Here is a 26720-nt window from a genome sequence, read left to right as displayed (position 1 = left end):
TACAGCGAATCGTCTGAAGCAAACACACTGTTGATCCACGCCTTAATACGTATCATCACCATTAATAATCCGGATACTTGTAATCGATGTAGTCATCTCCAAACGACAAGGCCCCTTGTTAAACCCCCCTTTGAACATGTAGATCAAAGGTATAACAATAATTCTTACAAATCTATCATTGTCATTTAATTTGCAATAATTTAGTGGTACCGGTTCTTCTTCGGGAAAAACGACACTGGTGAAGTCAGATAAATTCTCAGGCTTGTTGTTTCTAATACTGGTGAGATCTGGTTATAATAGTTTCAATACAACAGCTTGAACTTGGCACTTTGAGATTTAATTTCCTCTGTTTGTTTGTTTGTGAGAGTGTGTGAGAGTGTGTTTATTACGGTAAAGGGGCCACCGGCCCATTATACATGAAACTTGACATACAATATGATTACAGTTTCTGTTTATGCAAATATTAAATGATGGACATCCATATTATGCAAAATATTTACTACGTTTCTTTAATAATAAAATAAGCTTATTGTTAGATGGGAATTTCTAATAAAATTCTAGAATACAAAAATGTAGTTCTGATTCAATATTAGGTATTACACAAAAGGGACAAAGGCGATTCTTACGGTCAAGTTTGAGACGTCGACCGTACTCAATCATTAGGTCGTGGTTGGAACAGCGGAGCATAACGCTATGCAATAAGCTTTTACATTAATTACATTAAAAAAATCTTCTTCGCTTAACTGCACCTTAATTTGTCTGTACATTTCAAGTTTAGAATTTTTACCAAGGTCTGATAGCCAATTTTGAACGTCAATGTCAATACATCTTTGTTTAAACTCGACTAGAAATTGTTGGCAATGACAACACGCTGCTCCATCCATACCTGTCCAAAACCATAAGTGAACAATAGATTTTTTACTTTTAGTGCCCAGCAATCTATATTTTTCTCTGCTAAACTATACTGATATCTATATACATTGTACAATATTATATTTTCCCTTTGACTTATGCACCTCATCCAATATTTAACTATCTAAATGTGTTTATTGACATTTAAAGAGTACCTGTCAAGATCACCACGAGCTACAATGTTCGGAGTCGAGACAGAAAGTCTTAGTATTTGTTTACAAAACTTATCCTGAACATGAAGAATATTAGGCGAAGAGTGAAAACCCCAAACTTCGGCTCCATATAGCAAAATAGGTACAATTTTTACATCAAAAATATGCAATAAGACCTTAAGTGGTAAACTATAAAAATCCTTAATTGATGATCTAGCTAATGATAACACTTTCCATGCCTGTTCAGCTAATATTTTCTGTGTAATATACCAACTGCCAGAGCTCAAAAAATGAACGCCCAAGTATTTATACGATTTAACGATTTCTAGGTTTTCTCTACCCAAATAAAATTTCTCATATTTCCTCAATCTGCCAGCTTTTCTAAATACAATTACTTTACTTTTATCAGTATTTATTTTAAGCTTCCATTTCTGACAATAGGAATCTAGTTTGTTAATTCTCATTTGCAATCCCAATGGTGTACTGTCAAACAAAACAATGTCGTCTGCGAAAAGCAAAATAAACAACTCAATAAAGTCTAAACTTATACATCTTTGACCGTCCAGGGCTAGAAATTCCACAAAATCATTGATAAAAAAAAAGAAAACAAAAAGGGAGATAACTGGCACCCTTGACGTACGCCAAATGCACAATCAAAGAATGGAGTGTAACCCTTTTCAAGCGAGACACATGACTTTACTTTTTCATACATATTTCTTAATAAATTATACATTCTGCCTTTAACATTACCAGACCAGAGTTTGAATAAAAGACTTATCCTGTCTACAGAATCAGAAGCTGCTTTCAGGTCAATGAAGGCACAGTAAAGGCGACCCTTATACAACGAGAGATATTTATTTATACCTGTGTGTAAAATAAAGATATTATATTATCAGTAGTTTGGAATCCACGTCTAAAACCTGCTTGTTCCGGAGTGAAAAACTGTTCCTGCTCTGCCCATCTATACAACCTATTACTAATAACTTTAGCAAAAATCTTCCCAGAAACTTCCAATAATGTAATAGGACGATAATTAGCTGTTAGACTAGAACTGCCCTTCTTATGCAAGGGTAATATAATACCTAACGTCCAGTCAGACGGATACGTGCCCGAATATAAAATTGCATTAAACAGAAACTGTAGCATATAAATACACTGTTCTGGGGCATTCTTGAAAAACTCGATACTAATACCACTGAAACCTGGGGCTTTACCAGACTGCATACCAGATATAACATCAGTAACCTCCTGGATAGATATTTCCTTGTCAAGGAAGTCATCATCTACTGTTGATAAAACAAGATTTTTATCAATAGAATCAACATAAGAATTAACAACATCATAGAACTCAACTTCAGTCTGGGAAGTTTGAACCCCTTTGAAGAGATCCTGAAAATAATCAATCCACTCGGAGGGCTTAATATGACTAAATCCCACGTATGTCTTTTGTTTTAAAGTTTTCCAGAATAGTTTGCTATTTCTTTCCTCTAGAGCACCATTCAATTTGTCAACATAATTTTGAAACTCAAGAAAAAGTTTAGACGAACAAAGTTGTTTATATAACGACCACCGCTCCGTGTACCGCTGTCTATCAATACTACTGTTAGTCGCATAGTTTGTTGTTTAACGCTGCACTCAGCAATATTACAGTTATATGACGGCGGTCTGTAAATAATCGACTCTGGACCAGACAATCTAGTGATTTAAATCATGAGCATCGATCCACACATTTAGGATACCATGACATGCATCAACCAAGTCAGCGAGTTTGGCCATCTGTGTCTGGGGTTTTCACTTAACACATTTGTCCCGTCTTTCCATGATCAACTGTGAGGGACTTACACCTGTAGCCCAAATCGGTAAAAACCTGCACAGCTGTAACAAGATATAGCCAACTAAGGGTCGTTTTGTTTCCTTCTCCGAATGTGGTGCGATGTTTAGTTTCTTGTAAGTTCTCTCATTGGACACTGTCGTATCGGCTCCAGTATCGGTCTTCACAGTTTCTTGAATCTTAAGTTTTACATACCATGACTCCTTTGAGTCATCCGAGTCCACAGCTCCAAGGAAGAACTCAGTATCACCCAGTGAATGCTCTGAGGCAGTGTCGATGTCCATACCTGTCCTATTTTCGTGCACATATCGTATTTTGTCCTGATGGAGGACAACTCTTCTCATTATGATGATGAGCACAACGTCCACATTGTTCACTACCGGTAGGTTATCTCTTCAAGTATCCGTTACTCTGGTAACCACTCTTGCAACTGATCCAAGATTGTCGTGGAAACCCATCTTCCTGAGGCAAGCGTGTCAACTAGCTGTTGTCCAAGCCTAGTTTCTACCCTTGCCTCATCAATGCCACTTTTCTTGGCTCGACCCTGGCGCCACCTGTCGTAGACCACGAGTTGTGCCCCTTGTAATGAAAACGCTATATCCGATCAGATCACTGTTATCTCGTATAGCTTCACAAAGATGGCGACTAACTTGGGCGACGACCTAGTCGATCAGATAACGAAATCATTCACGATATTATCCATGACACAAAAACATAGGCAATCGTCCGGGGGGGGACACAAGACTTTGATTTTAAGGCTAGTGGACGCTCAGAATTACTCTTTCCAGAATTACTCCTTCCACCATGTGAATCTTGTGAAGGACTGAACCCTTATGTTATTTAGATCGACTTCTTGGCACCTGCAAATCTTCCCCCCCTGTGTCCTGGTCCTTAATCTCTGATTGAAACAACCCACACTGTCTGACCATTTATTTGGAATTCAAATGTTAAATTTTGGATTAAGCTGCAATTCCTCAGACTCTTCCTTTTCAAGAATACCCATAACAATTCTGCCACTGACTGTACATATAAGCTTCCACTGATTCACACTGTTTCCGTGAGCGTTGATAGAATTAGGCACGTTCGTGAATGAAATACCGCTTTGGAATGAATGAGCATCGACCTTTTCACTAGATTATCGTAAGTCTGGTTCCAATTACCTCCCCACGTCAGAATTTTGTCTGCTTCCTGACCCATTGCAGACACTAAAGGCGGTGTCTGTACGTCCTCGGACTCCTTGCTGAGTTTTGTGGCGATACGAAATCGCGAAAACCGTTGTCGCCAGTCTGGCCATTCTGTCGGATTCGTGGAATTAAACGTTTCTGGTGCGTGAAATCGTTCAGAGTCCACTTATGACACCCTGTCATATTACTAGGCAGTTGTTTTTATTCAACATACACGATATCCACGATATACACAGCTCCACGTGATTTAAAATGGCCTATGCAATTACTATTTTGACTTGTACCATATATTCCCGTGTCTTTTTTCAGGTGAACAATTCACTTGCCTTTGCATGTGTTTGTGACTGGTTTCACCAGTGGGGTTGGATCCGCTCACCTTTTCGCGAACACCTGGTATCGATAATTCATAAACGCGATGAGGTAGTCGGAATCGTACAATCGACTTTGCTTTTAGCCGATATTTGTTACGGATATAGAAAGGATTTTGTCATTTTTATTTATAGTCCTGCCCATGTGCTCGGCTCCTGATTACCGGCAGGGGGCATAACTCCTGAATTAACAGCCACTCAGGAGATTTGATAATATACGATATTGAGTACTGTTTGAAATCTGTTGACAGGGCTGTATAATATTCCAGCAATTGCAAGTGGAAGTTTACTTCTGGTTAGGGTTTAGGAAATCTGGACCCCGATGCACAAAGCGTTCGAAGCGCTGCGACCTATAGCATAATATGAAATATGTGAAACCTACATTTGTGGTACATTTTGTGTGACGAGTGTATAACAATTAATAGTAGGGCAATATAAACACAGGCAATCCAAGTGCAAATGCACTTTTCAATTATATGTTTACAGCAACCAATTCTCATATATGTGATGACATAGGTGAAGATTAAGACATATTCTGTGGTTACAGTTCAATTTTACCCCTTCTTGATGCTTGGAAGGTGATATTTTGTCTTTAAATAAACTGAAAAGATCATCACTTGGTTGTATTTTTTCAAGCTATTCTATTCATTCGCAGTTGAAGCAAAAAAAAACATTTGCAGCCATACAGTCTCAATACATAATTTTACTTTTCTTATGAATATATTGATTAAGTATTTATCATGCAAAGATTCCCCATAGCCATATTTGTTTGCTTGTTGTTTAACGCGAGACTTAGCGTTATTTCAGCTTCAGACGTTGGCTTGTCAATAATCAGATCTGGACCAGAAAGATCAGTGATACATTGAGCAATGTTCCACGCCAACCAAATTTCTGAGCAGCCTGACCACCTGATCCATTTGTTTCCCTGGCATATCTTCTGACTTTGGATAGAGCAACCCATGCTTGCCATAAGAGGCGACTAACGGGATCGGGTGGTCAGGTTCGCTGACCTGGTTGATGCATGTCATCGTATCCCAATTGCGTGGTTCGATTGTCATGATGTCAATCACTGGGTTGTCTGGTCCAGACTCGATTATTTAAAAACCGCCGCCATATAGCTGGAGCATTACTGAGTGTGGCGTCAGAGAAAAAACAACAAAAAACGAAACCTGGCACAACAAGTACATACAGCTGGGGACCCATCTAACATTGATGGGGCCAATACAGTCACGTGTTTAACCGGGGTTTCTTTCAATTAAGCAACCTTTGAATTCCATCATACGTGCCATTGTGGGGATTGTCGAACTAAGAAATGCTTTTCTATCAGTTCAAATTTCTTGAAATTGAGAAAGTATATTACAATGAACAACACAATAACTGCTGCTGATGTTGGGATTACGTATGATATTTAGGCTATAAATAAATTTCTGGTGAAAACACAAATTTAACAGTCAGATACTTTACAGTCCGGCAGTTCCTTTGTTTAATATTAACCTCGACACAAAATCCGAATAATTCATTTCTGTATTGTCCGTTGCCGCACGTGCGCTGACATTCGTGACTGACACTGTGTAAACGGACCGCCTCCGTGGTCTAGTGGTAGAGCGTCCGCCCGGAGAGCGGAGAATCGTAGGTTCGATGCCCGGCTGCGTCATACCAAAATGCGTCAAAAGAAGGTACTTGTTACCCTGGCGCTCAGCATTAGGGGCTAAAAACAAGGACTAGTTGGTTCGGAGTCAGTATACTGTGTCTGAGTGGGGTATTCACACACACACACACACACACACACACACACACACACACACACGTGCAGTGCATGCACATCGCTATTTAAGCGCAATAATCTTGAACGCAACGTTAACCCCCATTTCATCTCACCTCACCTCAATGTGTAAACTGCCAGGATATAGGGATTGTACGTGCGCATCATGGGTGAATCGGCATCTTAACTTTACGACGAAATGTTGGTATATTTCTGTCGTCTTCATCGTGGCATTGTGTTTGATTCACAGATTCACAGATTGATGTTTAAAACATGATTGGCAAGGGTATATGATCTATAACGAAACGATTTGTTGGATAAGCATTAGTAGACACAATTTATGGATAACAACTTCTTTAATACTGTAATATCCTTATACCGTTGTCAAGCAAGACTGAATGAGGAACATTGTACTGAATATATTTAGTAGATGGGGGATTAACAGTAACAACAATTGCATACATGAGTGGGATAACATGAGTAAGTAATGACAACAGAACTGACGATGGGCTACTACCCTCTCCACTTCACTTCTCGTGTACTACCCATGATGTACTACTACCCTCATCACTTCACTTCTCGTGTACTACCCATGATGTACTACTACCCTCACCACTTCACTTCTCGTGTACTACCCATGATGTACTACTACCCTCACCACTTCACTTCTCGTGTACTACCCATGATGTACCACTACCCTCACCACTTCACTTCTCGTGTACTACCCATGATGTACTACTACCCTCTCCACTTCACTTCTCGTGTACTACCCATGATGTACCACTACCTTCTCCACTTCACTTCTCGTGTACTACCCATGATGTACTACTACCCTCATCACTTCACTTCTCGTGTACTACCCATGATGTACTACTACCCTTACCACTTCACTTCTCGTGTACTACCCATGATGTACTTCTACCCTCACCACTTCACTTCTCGTGTACTACCCATGATGTACTACTACCCTCATCACTTCACTTCTCGTGTACTACCCATGATGTACTACTACCCTCTCCACTTCACTTCTCGTGTACTACCCATGATGTACTTCTACCCTCACCACTTCACTTCTCGTGTACTACCCATGATGTACTACTACCCTTACCACTTCACTTCTCGTGTCCTACCCATGATATACAACTACCCTCACCACTTCACTTCTCGTGCACTACCCATGATGTACTACTACCCTCACCACTTCACTTCTCGTGTACTACCCATGATGTACTACTACCCTTACCACTTCACTTCTCGTGTACTACCCATGATATACAACTACCCTCACCACTTCACTTCTCGTGCACTACCCATGATGTACTACTACCCTCACCACTTCACTTCTCGTGTACTACCCATGATGTACTACTACCCTCACCACTTCACTTCTCGTGCACTACCCATGATGTACTACTGCCCTCAGTTATACGAGTTCTCAGCTTTTCTTTATTTAATCACCACATCTCATTTCATTTGAGAATACTCTTTTCAATACAATAACTTTTGTTTTGTTCGTGATGACATTCACACCAAACATGTCACAGAGCAAGGATGTTCACCTGATGATGACCCATGTGGGGAATCGAAACCGGGCCTTCAGCGTGACGAGCGAACGCTTTAACCTCTTCTTTACCCCAATTCCCCTTTAAGATTTAGTGGTGCATATACATGAATAGTGCAATGCGCAGTAATACTGAATGTCACCTGTTTCTATCACTGGTGATCCATTGAATATATAATAGTTCACCTGGCGTAGTTTCGACCTCCAGTGTATGATATATATAAACAGGTATACCGGCGTTTTAAAAGGTTCGAGGTGAGGTGAAGTGAAATGGGGTTTAACGTCGCGTCCAAGATTATTGCACTTATATAGCGACGTGCATGTACGTGTGTGTTTGTGTGGCTGCTTGTACTAGTCCGGACTGATGCCGATTTATAGCGCTAGCTCACTGAGATACCATGACGAAGTTTAACATAAATACCCCACTCAGACACGGTATACTAACTCCGAGCCGACCAGTCCTTGTTTTAGCCCCTTAATGCCGAGCGCCAGACAGGGTAACAATAAGTACCATATTTTAAGGTATTTTGGTATGACGCGGCCGGGGATCGGATCGCGGACCTTCCGCTCTCCGGGCGAACGCTCCACCACTAGACAACGGAGGCGGTCTATTAAAAGGTTCGAAACACTTTCATTTACAGATATGCATTTTCAATATTACTCTGAACACTATCACTTTCCTTTTTATATAACAAAGTTGTTTTTGTCATACGGACAACTGTTTGGTATGTATCACGGAGCGCCTTACTATTATGGGTGCGTTGCAAAACGCCAATTGATGCAAGCGATGTACAGCAACTAGCCTTACAACGGGACGCTAACAGCCGCTTGCAATCGGTTCCCTGTCAAACCAAAATGGCGGCCACAGCGGAACAAGGAATTCTTGACTGGATCGACTGGGAAATGGGCAAGGGCAGCTGACATCCTCAGTCTGCACCACATCTTCAACGTAACCCTAAATTTATCGGCTCGTCCTCGAGTCTCTTCTATTACGATCTTCATTTGGGCAAGGCAAACCCAGCGGTAGTTGCGCTGCCATTTTGGAAGAGTGCGCAAGCGCTTTGAGCTTTCGCAGACCCACGGGTGAGCGATTAATTTGCTTACTCTAAACGATTCGTGGCTTGCAACGCGCCCAAAATGCGTAGGGCCTCCGTGTTTAGAAGGCCCGTGAAACGTAAACTTAATAAGAAAAGTGTCATCTGTACGAACCTACATGTAGGTGTTTATCAGTATTATAACAGACATTGAAGATGAATACCACTTCCTTCTTATATGCCCATTTTATGCAACATTAAGGGCTAAGTATATACCTGAATATTACCATGTCAATCCCAATTTCTTTAAATTCTCATCTCTGTTAAACAACTCTAAGTACTTACTTTTTCAAAATGTATCTATGTACATTTATCATGCAATGAGACACAGACAAAATATTATGTTATAGACTCTACTACTCTGAATGTACAACTCATAAATGTACTATAGGCCTGTGGCCTCCATCAGTACGGAAATAAAGAAATTGAATGCACGTGGAACAGGGGCAGCTATATGTCACTGTCCCAAATGTATGTTCAGCCAAAATGCCTCTGCTACAAACATGAGGTGTATGTATATACCCATCTATTCGACACAAAATCTACAATTTCTTCTCTGACTCCATTCTGTGCATGTTGTTATTTTCTATAGCTTTTCTTTCTATAGCTCATAGAGTTTTGCTACTGTCTATACTGGTAGTTTAGCTGATCGAAACAGGCATCCCTATTTTTTTTTCGTATAAAGGGATAAAGTGGATATAAACTTTATGAATCCTGTTTACTCAGTTAAGTGTGTTTATGGACATTTTCATCGCATTTTATACTTTCCGAAACGATGATTAATCAGTTCCAGTCTACTGGTGTTCAGATATATAAATGGAATGGTCACAGTAATTAATATAGTTCATAGAATTGATAACGAAGCTTAAAAAAACAAATATGAATAATATACGCATCACTATTTATATAACAGTACAGAGTGGCGATTGCAAGACACGAGGCAAAAAAATGCTCTGTGCATTCACAAACATGAATGTGGCCTGGGATACGTCAAAGTGTCTTTGACGTTATAGCCGTTTGATTTCACAGAATGCGACACAAGGGCTTCTTTTTCTTCGACGTCAGAGCTGCGCGAGCTGCTGTTTCAAATATCTCAGTCACCCCCTCCTTCGTCTTTGCGGAACACTCACGATAAGTAACAGCTCCTATACTGTCCGCAATTTTACGCCCTGCTTCCGGTTTAACCGGAAATTGTTTGTATTGTGCCAACCTAGCCTTGGTGTGGTCATCATTGCGGAGATCTTTCTTGTTGCCGACCAGGATAATGGGAACATTATGGCAGAAATGCTTCACTTCCGGGCTCCACTTCTCGAGGACGTTATCAAGGCTGTCGGGGACGTCGATGGAAAAGCACATGAGGATGACATCCGTTCGTGGGTAGGACAACGGGCGGAGTCGATCATATCCTTCTTGACCTGCAGTATCCCACAGAGTCAGGCTAATCTACAACAGAAAAAGGTCATACAGAACGCAATAACAGCCAAGACATGTCGACGTTTGACTGTAAAAGGTAAAAGTCGAAAATGAATCATTTCCATCTGTAAAAGCATAACGATGATCGATATTTATGCATGTCACAGCTTAGTAGCTAACATGTCCATATTCGGTTCATGCGGTGACGTAAATTGCCATCTGTATTACCAGGTACAGCTTCCCTGGGCCGTAACTGGCTGTAATCTGTCATCAGGATCAACTACTGCAATCCATAGTCAGGAAATATCACTTGATCACAGAAACCGCCAAAACATTAAGGCTTTTTAAAGGCATTTAGAAGTGATACACATTTATTATGAGGAACACAACGTTTCGGAGTATATGCTTACCCCTTCATCAGGTGAATGAATGCCACGAGGCAGAGAGCATATGTATTATGCATTATGTACATGTAAGGACAACAAAATTAAAAAGATAACAAAAGGTGGAAAATAACAAAGGGTAGAAACTAACAAGGGAGGCCAACAGATGATTGGCGCTGATAGGTGATTAGCGATAGACAATGGAAGCAAGCACTTTACAGTAGTTGGCGCTGAAGGTATGGAAGCCAGTACTTAAGGTGTCATAGATAAGTAATAGGTAATGGACAAAGGGCAAACGGGAGGCCGGGACAATTAGCACTGATGGGTGAAAAAATGGACAAAGCAAATGGCAAATTGCAGCCAGCTAGGTAATTAGCACCGACAAAGATCAAAGCAATAAGTCCCAAGACATTTACCAGTTTATTGTCTACTTCGACGACCTTTGCATAACTTTCAAACACTGTTGGCACGTACACATCCGGAAACTCGTCTTTGCGGTACACCATCAGAAGGCACGTTTTTCCACAACCACCGTCACCTACAACAACTAGCTTCTTCTGGGTCGTCATTTTAATTTGCTGAAAATGAATGAAAATCTTGTTATTGGCTCTTTATTACAACTACTGTGTGCACTGATCTCCATGAAGTTAACTCATAAAGTAAGTCAACTTTAACCTTCATGCATGTATACCTATGATCATGGGTTTCGAATCACAAATTATCACCTTTTTCTAGGTTTGTTAGCACCATATCCGTAGAAGTGGGTTTCTCGATTATCCAGGGTATTACATATCCGTTCTCTCATGCTAAACAGTCCGGACCCTTTCGGAAGTGATGTTACCGCTTCCATTGATTCTATCTCTTACTGAGCACAGCGTTTCTCTCGCTCAGTAGAAACGAATCGGGCTCAAGACGAAGCTGTGGTGACAATTGGATCCAGGGTAGTAAAACATAAAATATCTAAACAGTGATTGTTGATGGCCAAACAACAGTCACTCAAGCATGTCGAAGACGGTAATAAAATGATCGAGTCACGCAATCATGTCCTTTAAGATACCGTGTTTGTGCCAAAGCTGGACATCCACTAAAAATGTGTTGGAAAGTCTCATTAAATTCTTTGCATATTCTACATTTCATATTTACATTTTGATGCAAAATCACACATTGACTGTTTCGAGTGGGGAGTGACCGATCTTGAGCAGCAAACAGAAAGCCTCCTGTTTCACTTTTTAGGCCAGCCGACTTAATCCAAGCAAAGGACTCTGCAGGGTTGCTTTGCTTCTCAACACACTAAACATAAACTCGACGCCACGGTTGTTCAGATAGCCTCTCCTTGAAAAAAGTCTGGGCCGATTTGATATGGCACTTTGCTTGGTTGACATTCATTTGTGTACCGTCCAGCAGTACAGAACCATCAACAAAATCAACACTGACATTGAGATTATGTCCCACGTCCTTGGCTCGTTTAAGAAACTGTGGAATGCCTTGTTTTCATAATGAGTCTTGACATGCTTCACAAGAGGATCATCAGACAAATAAATGTATTCAAAAGTGCACAATACAATTCTATATAGAATTCTCCACGTTAATGATACCACGTCCTCCCATTGTAATTGGTAAATATTAGCGATTGAGGGAAGAGCGAGGGGGGTGGGATCTTTTGTCTGACATGATACTTCATGTGAGGGTGTCAATACCCTGAATTGCTTGTTTCGTCACCAAAGGAATACGACAGGACGGGTACAGCATAAGTATTTGTGGCTTTGACTTTATTGCGAGCGTTCAGCTTTGTACCGTGTATTCAGACAAGTAAGTAGGGCGGAAGTTTCAAGGGTCAGTCAAATCACCTTTTTCGGGGAGAAGTATGGTTCGACCTTTGCACAACCAAGGCGGAACAACCCCCGTATCGACAAGAGAATTTAAACAGTGAAGAAATGGTGTTAGGACACAAGAAGCATAGCATCCGGCCCTGGCGCCGTGTTCGATTTGGACCTTTCAATAGCCCCTTTTCAGGCAATCGGTTGTAATGAAACACAACAATAGTGACTTTATTTTGTCATGTACATTATTATTATCCTCTACCCCTGGGTTGTCGAGGTTGCATTTGCCGGGTATAGAACACAACTGTTTCCGAAACCTTTCACTGGAATCCATGGGGGGTCTTTCCTCATTGCCATTGGTTGCATTTAATTGCCTGAGAAACCTTTTTTCATTAGATTTGAACAGTTTTGGGTTTTTTTGCTTTTATGAAATTCTTTTTCTTCTCCCACTTTCTCTTTCTTTCTGTCCAAACCTTTAACTTTACTGCAGATAATCAAGAATTTGATTTAGAATGTGGTCTTGTATTTTGTTTTTATTTTTCTCCAAATTGATTTTTGGTGTTTTGACATTGATTGCCCCGAGGAACCCCTGCAATTTAACTTTGCTGCTTTGAACGTCATTTCAGTTGTTACGGCGTGCATGCTGAGAGGAAAACCGATTGAACGCAGGTAGACATTTAGTAATGTGGGGAATCCCACAAGCAAAGGGTATGGTGCTGACCGACCAAGCACAACAGCTGACGCGAATCCAGGATTTGAACCCACGATTAGCAGATACAAGAACGGCTAAGTGACTAAACTATACTGAACAGCATTGAAAACGCACCAGCAATAAATCTTGAAATATTACAAAAGCAACTTGAGCAATGACCGATTTTGATTAGAACAGACATAGACGGATTATTAAGAAAAACGACAAAGGAAAAGGAATAACACACAGTAATTACAATTACGTCATCAGTGTAAGGAAGCCACATAGGGTTAAAATGAAAAGTCAATATCTGGTATGTCCGCTATTGACAGCAACACAGGCCATGCAACATCTTCTCATTGATCGAATAAGTCTGCGAATAGTGTTCGGCGGCATTCCACTCTTGACGTAGTGTATCTTCAAGTTCTCTCAGGTTCTGTACTTGCGGACGACGTGAGAGGCGTTGATCAGGTAATCCCATAGATGTTCAATTGGCGATGGATAGGGTGACAGGGCTGGCCATGGAAGCAGAGGCACATTATTGTTCGCTAGGTACTGTGTTGAAACACGTGCTGTGTGGGCTCTTGCATTATCTTGCTGGAAGATGTGCATATCCTGGTGCTGATGAAAGAATGGGATGACGTGATTTGCCAATATGTATATGTTATACCTGTTACACACACACACACACACACACACACACACACACACACACACACACACACACACACACACACCAATCGATCTGTCTGTACAACGCAGTCATTGTGGAAAAGTTCTCCACGTCGACGCCACACTCGCAGTCGACCGTGAGCATTCCGTAAATGAAAACGGGACTCATCAGAGAACAGCACACCATGCCACTGCCGCAATCTCCAATGACGATGCCTTTTGGCCCAACGCAGACGTTCATTTCGGTGTCGATCAGTGAGTATGGGTCCAACATATGGACATCGAGCACGTAGCCCTGCTGAGCGGAGACGTCGACGTACGGTGTCAGCACTGATCAATTCCGTCGGCCTTGTACGGTTGCTGCAGTCCTGGTAGCCGGAAGTGTACGATCACGAAGATGCCGACGAACAATATGGCGATCCTGACGTGGTGTAGTTACACGACGTTGACCCGGACGTGGTCGATCTCTGGTGGTTCGTGTCTGCTGGTATCTGCTCAGTAGCCTGAGAACTGTTGAATGATGGCATTGAAACCGTTGTGCAACGACTCTACTTGACGTACCAACTTGAAGTATGCCCAAGGCACGTTCACGTTCCTCTGCTGTTAATCTTGGCATTTCTTGTTTCAGTACCCTTTACGTCTGCAGCAACAAGTGATGTGGCTTTTAAAAGTCTGTCTTTTATAGCCCTATTCTGCATGCTTCCCATGAATCAAAACACGTTTTCCATGATGTTCACGCAATTTGTTGCGTTTTGGCGATTTCGCTTACAAAGAAATTAGGAATGTGTTCTGACGAGCTGTTCTTCTTCATGCTTCGTCCAGAACGTCGTATATTACTCATTCACTTATATACTTTCATATGACTTAAGCCCGGATAAAAATACATCCATTTTCATGGTGGTGCGTTTTCAATGCTGTTCAGTATATTTGACCACTAGGACACCCGTGTCACCTGAAGTATATGGGCAGAGGGTATGCACTTCACAATCACCCATGTGAGAATTTGATCCCGTATCTGAGACGTGAGACGAGCGAATAAAGAGTTGCTGACATGCACAGTATAATGAGTTCAGCTGTGTGCAACAAGAGCCGCCATGCAGCTCGCAATAGACGCCTTTATGGGAACAGGCCTAACCAGATGAAAAACATCCAGATAAAAGCTGTCGTGAATGAGGGACTGCACAATATAGTCGCCCTGCTTGACTGACTTCGGGGTGGAAACATACGACAACCGATAGCTGTATGCTTCTCCCTGATGAATACTGGCTGAAATATAAACTATTTAAATAAAGTTTCTCAAAATGTCGATTATGGGCAAATATTTTCCCTGAGAGGGTCCAAAGTATGTTTATGTTACATAGTATTTCAATAATGTTTCACACAACTAGCGTGTTTAAACATGAATACACTGTTTATTATTATATTCTTTACAATACTCAATGAATGTACTTTAAATGTTATTGTTGATTATCATCTTAATAGTGTTATGATACGCGTGTATATACGCTAAACCGTGAATGTTTCGTAAAACAACATCATGCATGTATCTCTGACAGTAGTGAGACCTCTCATTTCATTGAAAACCTATCGAGGACAACCCGGAAGTTGACACCTCTCGCACTCCCAGGTACAAGAGTGTACAATATTTGGTGCTTACACAGTAGCATGTGCTTACCTGGTACTCGTCTAGAGGTAGAACAACACGTCCTATGAATAGCTGTGATCACCGTGTACCTATGTTCAGATGGACTAGGGTAACATGTCACAAGCAGCCCTAGCGGATATATATATAGGCCGTTTGCTCGATGCTAAATATAGGCCACAGAATATGTACGTTGATTGGTCGGGTCTTATGAAGTTATTTTGATTGTCACACATGCAAAATATTCAAACATGAATCGCTATATATGTGGTTATGTGTCTTTTTATCGGCTCTTTAAGATATATCAATTGAAAAACGTATGAAGGTATGTTTCATTGGAATGAGGATATTTAACGTCATCAAAAACATCTTTTCCTTGATCATTAATAAAATACGAATCACAAGAATGTATTTCATTCTATTTATGTTCAGAAAAGCAGATACATGTATAATCCAATAGAATTTATGGCATATCAAAATATCTTGGTATGATAAACCTAATAGAAGCGTTAAATGTGGATTCGTTTACCATAAGTCAATTTACACTGAACAAATGTTTTGATAATGGTTTAAATCAAAGTCTGTAATGGTACATTAATGGTGCTTTAAACAATATAATGTTCATGGCATGAAGTAGATGGAGATATTAATTTTAACGAAGGAAGTGGACTTCCAACCGTATCTGACTGAGCGAAAGCTCGTGTTTTATTTCGTTTCTTAACTACGATACGGGTGCATTAAAATGAAAATAAATAACAATTTTTCTTGGTTTAACAGACCAAAACGGAAACCGGTTCTGCATGAATATTGATATATGCCCTGTTATAGACATCGCTAAGATTTCTATTGGTACGCATCAACAAAGTGCTCCTTCTAAGTATGTGTGCAAACTTGACAGTAGCAGAAACATCGTTATTTAAGAATAGCTTCATCTTATGGTCATTCAAGTTAGAACACAAGGACACTGAAAAAGTTAAATTTATTCTCGAACCATCAGTCGACCACTGACACTGTCGGTATTCCTCCTTAGCAATCAACGCCATACGGTTTCCTGGATGTAACTTCGATCTATTGAGCTCGATTGTACACTACTAATAATGATAATGATGGTGATTAAGAAGACGAGAAGAAGAGCACTTGTAATGCGCTCGATTCAACGCAATAACGCCTGCTGTTCGATCAAAGGTCTCGGCATTGTCATGAAGAATAAAGTCCCTTACTTTCGTCCTTGACTTTGTACGCGATGTGTTAACATAAAGCTCTGCGTGCTCGCGAGGGGAACCATTTGAAGGGAAAATAGTGAAGCATCTTTTAGCACATTTGTTCAATTCTAATAGCAATAGTGTGGTAACACTACACTTATTGATTATGGCACTTATTTGGTTTGCAAAATGCCCTTGCATGCCACACGAATAATATTTGCATTCGGGTAGTCATGGCATCTTTTATCATAAAAACAAAACGTCTACATGTAGGACGTATGTAGGATTGTACTGAATGTCACTCAAATAGTTGCATGTTAAACAATGTGGCCTGACAATGTGATCATGAATTCCGTGTCACTTTTCTATGTTATTATTGTCAGCAGCTGGGAAATCCCCGTGACGTCATGGGGAAACACCCCGCTTTTTCAATCTAACACAAATGAGTTCTCTGTCAGAGTTATGATAGGTATCGCAGCCTTCAACGATCTGCGACAGCTTTACGATAGTTTCGAAAATCTATTTTATCTTAACCTTAAGATATCTTATCTTTGAAGATTTATCTTAGCTAAGATCGTTTCGAAAATCTAGATCCTGGCTTAGAGTTATGGTTTTTAGATCATTTCAGAGCTGGTAATCGTGGGATGCTGGGATACATATCAACTAAGCCTATAGGGTGGATCGTAGGCGTCTCGTGGAAAGAGATGGGTCTTCACTCTTGACTTGAAGACGCCCAGTGACGGTTTCAGAAAAACATCTTGGCCGAGTTCTCTTGTTTTTATTATGCCAATCAGTGCAGTAATTCCAATTCGTATGCATAAAGAAACATGTCAGCAAGGATGGAGGCATATGTGGTGCCAATGGGAATGCCAGCTTCTTGCCTAAATGTCTGACTCCCATTCTTTATATAGATGTTATCAATGAGGAAATCCATCATTTCACACATTTTCTCAGTAAACATCTCAGATGACATTTTCTCTCATTTTCGACAGATTGTCCTGAAGCTCTGAAGATACATATGTAATATTTTATTCAACTATATTTACGATCACCGCGTTTAGTGACAAATGCCCTATGGATCAAGGAATGAAGTTTTTCCTAAAGTCGTTTAAGATAGTGGTGTATACAGTTGAAAAATCAAACTTTTGGAGAAAATTGAAGTTAGTTCTTTTCTTAGATCGCAAAAAAAATCAAGTAAATCTTTGGAGTTTTGAGAAAGTCTTATTCCAATTGTTTCAAATACTTTCTGTAGAAAATCTTCCCTTGATTGAATTTAGGATTATGGCTATTTTTTTAAACTGGGATTTGGTGGTACGTTTGCTCGACCCAGCAATATATCTTTTTTTTATGCGGATCTTTGTGGAGCTTTGGAATCCAGTACAAAAGAGGAATGGACATGTCTTCAGGTTAAAATTAAGAATCAAGTAGTACTTATTTGGACAGCTTTTGTCCTCAGTTAACATACAGGCCCTATATGTAGCATTATTTAGATGCTTACATAAAATGGTTACGTTATTTAATGCCTTGTCGGTGGTAATAAGTACAAACTTTTCATGTAGGGTAGCCAGCTTTTTTATGACAGCTGTCTGAGACAGAATATGTTTGTTTCAAATTGTGTTGCCTCTGTTTCAGTTTGTGCGTTCTCCAAATGACAATATCACACACATTCAACAGGTTCCTCTTCTCTTTGGGCCCATTTGTGACACATGCATCGGTAGTATCCATAATGGTGTTAAAGTTGTGATCCAAATTGGTTTGAGGCTGATCCCGATATGTTGGTCCATACTTGTTATTGTCAACAGAGAGAACCTCTGATCATATGACCAACAGGTTGGTAACTGTATGATGTAGTGGGATTTACAACATGAGCTGCCAAGCCCATGTTCTGCATCCGATTTCAAACTCCTGTATTAATTTATAGACAAAAATGACACAACTGTGCATGAACAAATAGTAAAAACAATATGATTTTATTCACAATTAAATATCAGAAATTTAAAGTGGCATATCCAAATATATGGTGGAATCATAAATAACACTCGAATATGGCATTTATGTACCAGATACAGTAAACTACGGTTATAACGAACTCAAAGGGACCACTAATGGTAGTTCGTTATAACCGTAGTTTGTTATAGGCATATATACAGCATACCTACAGCAAATTTTAGGGACAAAAAAGTAAGTACGTTATATCCGTCAGTTCGTTATAAGCGTGTTCGCTATAACCTTAGTTTACTGTATTTGATTTATCACTGAACAAATATGTCAAGACTGAGAGTGAAACTTTCTTTTCCATTTAATAAATGTCAACAAATATTTACATATCTAAGTATGGGGGATAACCTAGGGAGTAGACACTATTCTGTCATTTCTGTATCGACATGTCACGTTGCCATTCTGTAGGTGTAAGTTACATAAAATATCTTGATGCACAGTGTACATGAGACTTGCCATTCAAGGGAGATAATCGATGTACTCTTGCACAAGACACTGTACATGTAGTGTTTATGATATATGGACTGACACACACAAAGCGTCATATCAACAACATGTACGTTACAAACCACATTCTGACACTGAGATGCCGTTATCACAGGTCACCCCTAATTTTGCTTTTAGAATGAATCACGTGACACCTATTAACTAAACTTTACCTAAAATATCATTGTTTTGAGATGCTGTTGATTTAAAGGGAGACAAGGCTCTGGGAAACAGGCAGTCCTAGCCAGTTTGAGACATGTCATTCAAATCCCAATGTGTGTCTGCTTAATTATTCACAATTTGATATCTGCACCAATAATTTCAGTCAGGATAAGGTCAAAGTCGAAACTGGAAATGGTCACTGCACCGCCATCTTCCCGAGGCAAGAGAGTTGTTAACTGATCTATAAAAGTCCAGTTTCCACCCTTGCCGAACTAGGCTGGGAGAGGTTTAGAAGGGACATAACTCGTAATAACCACTGGTGGCGCTCCGATCGAGCCCAGGAATTCAAGCCTAGTTCGGCAAGGGTGGAAACTGGCCTTTTAAAGTCAGTTAACTCTCTTGCCTCGGGAAGATGCTGCACCGCAGACCTCTATAGAACCAGGTGTTTTTATGACTGTTTCATACACAGGTAAGGTGAGAGAAACAAGCTCTGGAAGTAAGAAACATAACTTGCAGGATAACTAGAACTACACTGTCCCAGCAGGTTTGATTCAAGTAATTCCATGAATTGCTTCCGTACCTTAAATGCTCAATTCCCTCTGCTTTTTAGTTTTCTTTTAGGCTAATGTCAGTCAGTGTTCACTTCTGAATTGGAGGCAATTCTTCATGCACTCAAACTCATGCCTGAATTACCGGAAGCAAAGGCAGTCATCCTATCAGACTCGTTAAGTGCATTTCAAGCCCTGCCTCAAACCGAGCCAGAAACTCAAACTCCAGAACACAGGCAATAATATTCTATACGAATATACAAAACTGTCGAGCCATGGGATGTGTTGGATCCCGTCTCACGTATAAATTCATGGAAATGAAAAGCAGACACGCTGGCTCAAGACACAGCGGATATACAGCTTGTTCCCTTCAGCAAACAAGAGATAAAAAGCAAAAGCAAAGCCTCCATAGCCAAAAAAGTAAGATCGGCAGATTACCATACAAAATTCAATCCAAAATCCTCAAAAAAACATACTCATACTCAAATGAAAGGAAAGTTGAAGTAGCCATCTTACGCCTCAAACTTGGTCACAAAAAATGTATGCTCTTGCCATCAACCTGAATCCATTGCTCGTTTCGTACTGGAATGTCAAGACCATGGCCCAGCCCGGGCTCGGTTAAAACAAGAATTGAGTGAGTGAGTGAGTGGACTAGACTGTCTGGTCAAGACTTGATTTATTTTTCACAAACATATTGCTGAGTACGGCGTCAAACAACAAACAAATGTAAAAAAACTGACATTATGGTTAATCAAATCAAATATATCACAACGTGTTTTATATTGATCTTATATTTACCAAATCTGTATGGTATCAAATATGTAGGACATGTGACACATTTTGATCATTATTATTTCAATCCATATGAAATCCTCACAAATATTTTGCGGAAGAACCTCTGAACGGACTTGCACTATTCTGTTTACTATTTATTTGTATGAATATGTTTCTTTTCCTATCATGATATTGTTTCAGTAGGTCCACTACTTCACAGGATTTCACATTTATGTTGTTTCTTTGACTTTTTCTTCGTTGTCTTCGTGTTCAGAGCTATACGAGCTGCTGTTTCGAAAACCTCCCTCACACCCTCCATCATTTTAGCCGAACATTCGAGATACTTTTCTGCTCCAATTCGCTCTGCCATATTACGACCCTCTTCCGGTTTAACCGGAAATTGTTTGTTTCTCGCCAACTCAGCCTTGATGTGGTCGTCATTACGGGTATCTTTCTTGTTGCCGACGAGGATGACGGGAACGCTGGGGCAGAAATGCTTCACTTCCGGGTTCCACTTTTCTCGGATGTTCTCAAGGCTGTCTGGGCTGTCGATGGAAAAACACATGAGGATGACGTCAGTATCTGGGTAGGACAGCGGGCGGAGTCGATCATAGTCTTCTTGACCTGCTGTATCCCACAACGCCAGCTCCATCTACACGTGGGAACCGGAAGAAATAACGTTACTAGAAAATGAACATTCTTCTAAAAAAACACCATATCAAATCATCAAGGATCGAACTTTTACTAATGATAACTTGTTTTGACGATGATTAATGATAATTTATTTGGAGTATTGTGTGTGTGTGTACAGATGGATAACCACCATGTTCTCATTCCATGTTATTCTAGGTTGATGAAGGGGTAGGTTTCTCTCTTTGTAAAACATCCTTTTTCCTTCAATATAATCAATAATTGGTTGGTTGTTTTGTTTGTTGTTTAACGCCGCACTCAGCAATATTCCAGTTATATGACGGAGGTCTGTTAATAATCGAGTCTGGACCAGATAATCCAGTTATTAATATCATGAGCATCGATCCACGCAATTGGGATCGATGACATGCATCAACCAAGTCAGCGAGCCTGATCACCCCACCCCGTTAGTCGCCTTTTACGACAAGCATAGTCGCCATTTACGGCAAGCATGGGTTGTTGAAGACCTATTCTACCCCGGATCTTCACGGGTCTAATCAATTAATTAATGAGTCTGTACTTGCTGCTGAAACATATATGACCCATTTTACTGCCTTTTTTATAGTAAACCCTAAAACTTTATGTTATATAATGAATGGATTATACAGTGATTGGTGTGGTCATTTACTGATTTCAAATTAAGTTCTGTACGAACTGACGTCTGGGTTAGCCTTCAATATGGAAATCTCATGGTAACAACATACATACAGTAAACTACGGTTATAACGAACTCAAAGGGACTACTAATTTTAGTTCGTTATAACCGTAATTCGTTATAAGCATATATACAGTATAACTACAGCATATAGTCGGGACTAAAAAGTTAGTTCGTTATATCCGTTAGTTCGTTATAAGCGTGCTCGGTATAACCGTAGTTTACTGTACATAAACATGTCAGCAAGGAGGTAACCTCAACTGATCCAATCTTCTTTCCTTAATGTCTTATCCACAATTTTTTCAGTAAATATGCTTGCACATCACACCAATTACAGAAACGGGTCACGATCTTTGTTGGGCGCGGATTTACTGTGCAGAGTTGCGTCCCCTAGGCATGACAGAATCCAGTGAATCCAGATTCGCAGTGTTTGTTATCATTGCCTGTCAGCACCATACATAGTTTCCACAGCGCCGTTGCACCTCACTCACTCACAGTGATGCTTACCTGTCTACCATTGACATCGATGTCGGCTATGTAAGTTTCGAAAACTGTTGGCACGTAGACTTGAGGAAACTCGTCTTTGGTGAACACCACCAGAAGGCATGTTTTCCCACAAGCACCGTCTCCCACAATCACTAGCTTCTTCCGCTTATCCATTGCCGGGTTGATTTCTGCGGGTATTTGTCTTCGTTTAAGAAATCCTTATATGGCATGAATGTTTGGGAGGTTACTTCTTTCTGTTAACGCCAGACCAACATGAAACATATAAGCATTTGTATTTTTAGTTCATTATTATAGTCAATAAGCAAATCAATGTAACGTTAAATAAATGTACATCAATGTTTACATTTACTCAGTAATTAATAATAAAATTAAATATAATATAATTAAATCCTTCTACCTATTATAGAAGACATTATTAACTTGAACATATCGCAGTAATATATTTTTTTTGTCGGACACAGAATTTGATAATTATCATAATAACCCATGTTAAAACCAAACAATTTGTTGCGATCATTTTCGGGAACAGATAATTCCTTTCAAGGCCATCCCAGCTTAAATACCTTTATTTTCTATCGGGTTAGAAATAACCGAGTTAAAAATAGTATGTGCATATACAGTACAGGAGAGCTACGCGATAAATCGCAAAAAACAATGAAGGACGAAGTGTGGTTTATTTCACGATGAAACATGGTTCTATCATGACGCCATTTCTGGAAATTCGAACATGCACTCGCAACTTGATGACGTCGTATATTGGAGGACGTTATGTTTGAGAGGGGAGTGTCTAGTGAGTTGTTCCCCATAGATGTAGCTGGGCAATGCAGATTAACGCGAGGGCTCAACGATCGTATCCACATGCGGGAGAGATATGATGATCGGTATTGGGAGAAAAGGTACAGGTTATTAACGTGAGGATTGTGAGAATATGCGGGAAATACCCACCGGTGCATAAAATGGACTTGTGCGACATTGCCGAGGTCGGATTCTAATGATGGAGCCATCATTATTAAAGTAGGGTTTAAAGCTTGTACGTTTAGTAGCATACCTAAAAAGCTGTACATAATGTTAATATCTCGTATAAGAAATAAACAACTCCCACTTCTCGTTTATTTCTTAAATTTCACTGTGTAGTCTTTACGTCATCTGGACGGCATTGTGGACGTAAGCGTATTGTGACGTGAGGGATGACGTCACACAAGTAACGACGTGATAGCTGAAAATTGATGACGTCTTTCGACAATTTTGGTTTCCTAAGACGGCGGTCGTAATCAGTGAAATCTTCTAAAGGGGAGCTCAAAAGGATTGAGAAATAATGAATAATAAAGAAAATATTTCATTCGCATGTGTGTCGTACTGATTTTACGCAACACGTTTAAACATGTTTTTACTGCCCTCTCTCTCGCTGGAGAAATACAGGAATTCTGACACTCGTTTCGTAAAATCAAAAAGACACACATGTTAATATGATAATCTCTATCTATGTACCAATATTCAACCACAGCCCTAAGATTTGTGAAACACCGTTGCCACACACCTCCCTCTCCTTGAGTCAACTCCAACCTCGACTGCTGTGTCAAGCTTTACTGGGTATAGAAGTACGTCACCCAGTTAACAGAGCAAACAAAATCTGATAAAAATAAAAGATTGTTAACACACAAACCTTTTTGTGAGTGAACACCTATACTAAGTACATATCGCTGGAGGGCTGGAGGACTGACCTGTTATAGCATTACAATGTCGGCAAGTGAGCTTATTCCTGAATATAATCCTCACACTTGCCTTTTTCAGCGCTGATATGATATCACTGATAACGCCTCAAGAACTAACAACCCGGAAGTTGACTCTGCGACCCCACCCGGGACGGGCCACGCCCATCAATGAACAGTATTAGATGTGACATGGATATGGAGTACTCGTTGGAAGTGTAAATCATCTAGGAGTTATAAACCACTTTGTCTGCCTGTACGCAACTCATGGCCACTGTGGGCGTTCGATCTTAAGTGCATACCGATCCTATTACAACCTAACGCAGGATGGGCCGCTTACAAGGGCAAGGGAGATATGGGACACATATCGACGCAAGTAAATTGTATCAAAATAACCAGCAATAGCCTTATGTGTCTCTTGGTGACCCTTTAAGATATTTAAATCACCAAATGATATGGTCCGACTTCGATGACAGCTATTGTTAATGCTGACGTAAGAAGTAGAATATACATACATGTAACGTCCTTCTATACCTTAAGTAACCGTTATACTGACAATGGCCACTTACCTGGTAAATGTATTACCGTGTGGCGAATAATATCCTTTCCAGGCAACCACAGGCAAAATAAGGTGTGCCACAGCTTGTAAGCGTTGTGATATTTTCGGCCGACACAACGCCTCTCGCATGGACCAGATAACGATAATGTGAAGATATAGGCACAGTGGTAGCGATACTGTGCAGACAAGTGCAGTGATAGGTTTTCGTTTATCTTGTTTGTTGTTCCACGCAGATTCAGTATTCATATTATATAAAAGCGGCCTTTGAATAATCGATTCTGGGCCAGACAATCCAGGGATCGATATTGTGAGCAACGATCCATGGCTTCGGGGTACGATGACACCCAATCAACCAAGTAAGTAAGCCTGACCACCCAATCCACCTGGTCACCTCTTACGTCCAGTATAGATTGATGGGGACATGGTGATACTGTGTAGATATGACTGTGGCGGTGGTGATACTGTGTAGACATAAGTGTGGTGATGGTGATACTGTGTAGATATAACTGTGGTGGTGGTGATACTGTGTAGATATAAGTGTGGTGATGGTGATACTGTGTAGATATGACTGTGGTGGTGGTGATACTGTGTAGATATAAGTGTGGTGATGGTGATACTGTGTAGATATGAGTGTGGTGATGGTGATACTGTGTAGATATAAGTGTGGTGATGGTGATATTGTGTAGATATAAGTGTGGTGATGGTGATACTGTGTAGATATAAGTGTGGTGATGGTGATTCTGTGTAGACTTGACTGTGGTGATGGTGATACTGTGTAGATATGACTGTGGTGATGGTGATACTGTGTAGATATGACTGTGGTGATGGTGATACTGTGTAGATATGAGTGTGGTGATGGTGATACTGTGTAGATATGACTGTGGTGATGGTGATACTGTGTAGATATGACTGTGGTGATGGTGATACTGTGTAGATATGACTGTGGTGATGGTGATACTGTGTAGATATGACTGTGGTGATGGTGATACTGTGTAGATATAAGTGTGGTGATGGTGATACTGTGTAGATATGACTGTGGTGATGGTGATACTGTGTAGATATCACTGTGGTGTTGGTGATACTGTGTAGATATAAGTGTGGTGATGTCGATACTGTGTAGATATGACTGTGGTGATGGTGATACTGTGTAGATATGACTGTGGTGATGGTGATACTGTGTAGATATAAGTGTGGTGATGGTGATACTGTGTAGATATGACTGTGGTGATGGTGATACTGTGTAGATATGACTGTGGTGATGGTGATACTGTGTAGATATGACTGTGGTGATGGTGATACTGTGTAGATATGACTGTGGTGATGGTGATACTGTGTAGATATAAGTGTGGTGATGGTGATACTGTGTAGATATGACTGTGGTGATGGTGATACTGTGTAGATATGACTGTTGTGTTGGTGATACTGTGTAGATATAAGTGTGGTGATGTCGATACTGTGTAGATATGACTTTGGTGATGGTGATACTGTGTAGATATGACTGTGGTGATGGTGATACTGTGTAGATATAAGTGTGGTGATGGTGATACTGTGTAGATATGACTGTGGTGATGGTGATACTGTGTAGATATGACTGTGGTGATGGTGATACTGTGTAGATATGACTGTGGTGATGGTGATACTGTGTAGATATAAGTGTGGTGATGGTGATACTGTGTAGATATAAGTGTGGTGATGGTGATACTGTGTAGATATGAGTGTGGTGATGGTGATACTGTGTATATATAAGTGTGGTGATGGTGATACTGTGTAGATATAAGTGTGGTGATGGTGATACTGTGTAGATATAAGTGTGGTGATGGTGATACTGTGTAGATATGACTGTGGTGATGGTGATACTGTGTAGATATGACTGTGGTGATGGTGATACTGTGTAGATATGAGTGTGGTGATGGTGATACTGTGTAGATATAAGTGTGGTGATGGC

At 40.3% G+C, this 26720-nt stretch overlaps 1 protein-coding gene across 1 annotated transcript; it reads right to left on the bottom strand.

Moving 5' to 3' along the window:
- Positions 1 to 9748: 9748 nt before the first annotated feature.
- On the bottom strand, positions 9749 to 24965 carry LOC124134639 (transforming protein RhoA-like). Its single transcript, XM_046499584.2, has 4 exons — positions 24786 to 24965; positions 22508 to 22740; positions 20904 to 21307; positions 9749 to 10302 (listed from the first exon to the last, which is right to left on the bottom strand). Exons 2-4 carry the CDS (start codon positions 22658 to 22660, stop codon positions 9888 to 9890), a joined length of 972 nt encoding a protein of 323 aa, XP_046355540.2. The 5' UTR covers positions 22661 to 22740; positions 24786 to 24965; the 3' UTR covers positions 9749 to 9887.
- Positions 24966 to 26720: the final 1755 nt, after the last annotated feature.

The sequence above is a fragment of the Haliotis rufescens genome, unplaced genomic scaffold, assembly GCF_023055435.1.
Source record: "Haliotis rufescens isolate VD_foot unplaced genomic scaffold, xgHalRufe1.0.p SCAF_16, whole genome shotgun sequence".
In the NCBI taxonomy this organism is placed as follows: Eukaryota; Metazoa; Mollusca; class Gastropoda; order Lepetellida; family Haliotidae; genus Haliotis; species Haliotis rufescens.
This window is presented reverse-complemented; position numbering and strand designations above follow the sequence as displayed.

Bases quoted from the DNA above. Each gene is read 5' to 3' on its own strand.
- LOC124134639 (XM_046499584.2), bottom strand. From the start codon at position 22,660: ATGGATAAGCGGAAGAAGCTAGTGATTGTGGGAGACGGTGCTTGTGGG. The intron at 21,308-22,507 runs GTAAGCATCACT...TCCCACGTGTAG, and splicing joins TCGATGTCAATGGTAGACAG to ATGGAGCTGGCGTTGTGGGA. The intron at 10,303-20,903 runs GTCAAAGAAACA...GTTGTAGATTAG, and splicing joins ACGAAGACAACGAAGAAAAA to CCTGACTCTGTGGGATACTG.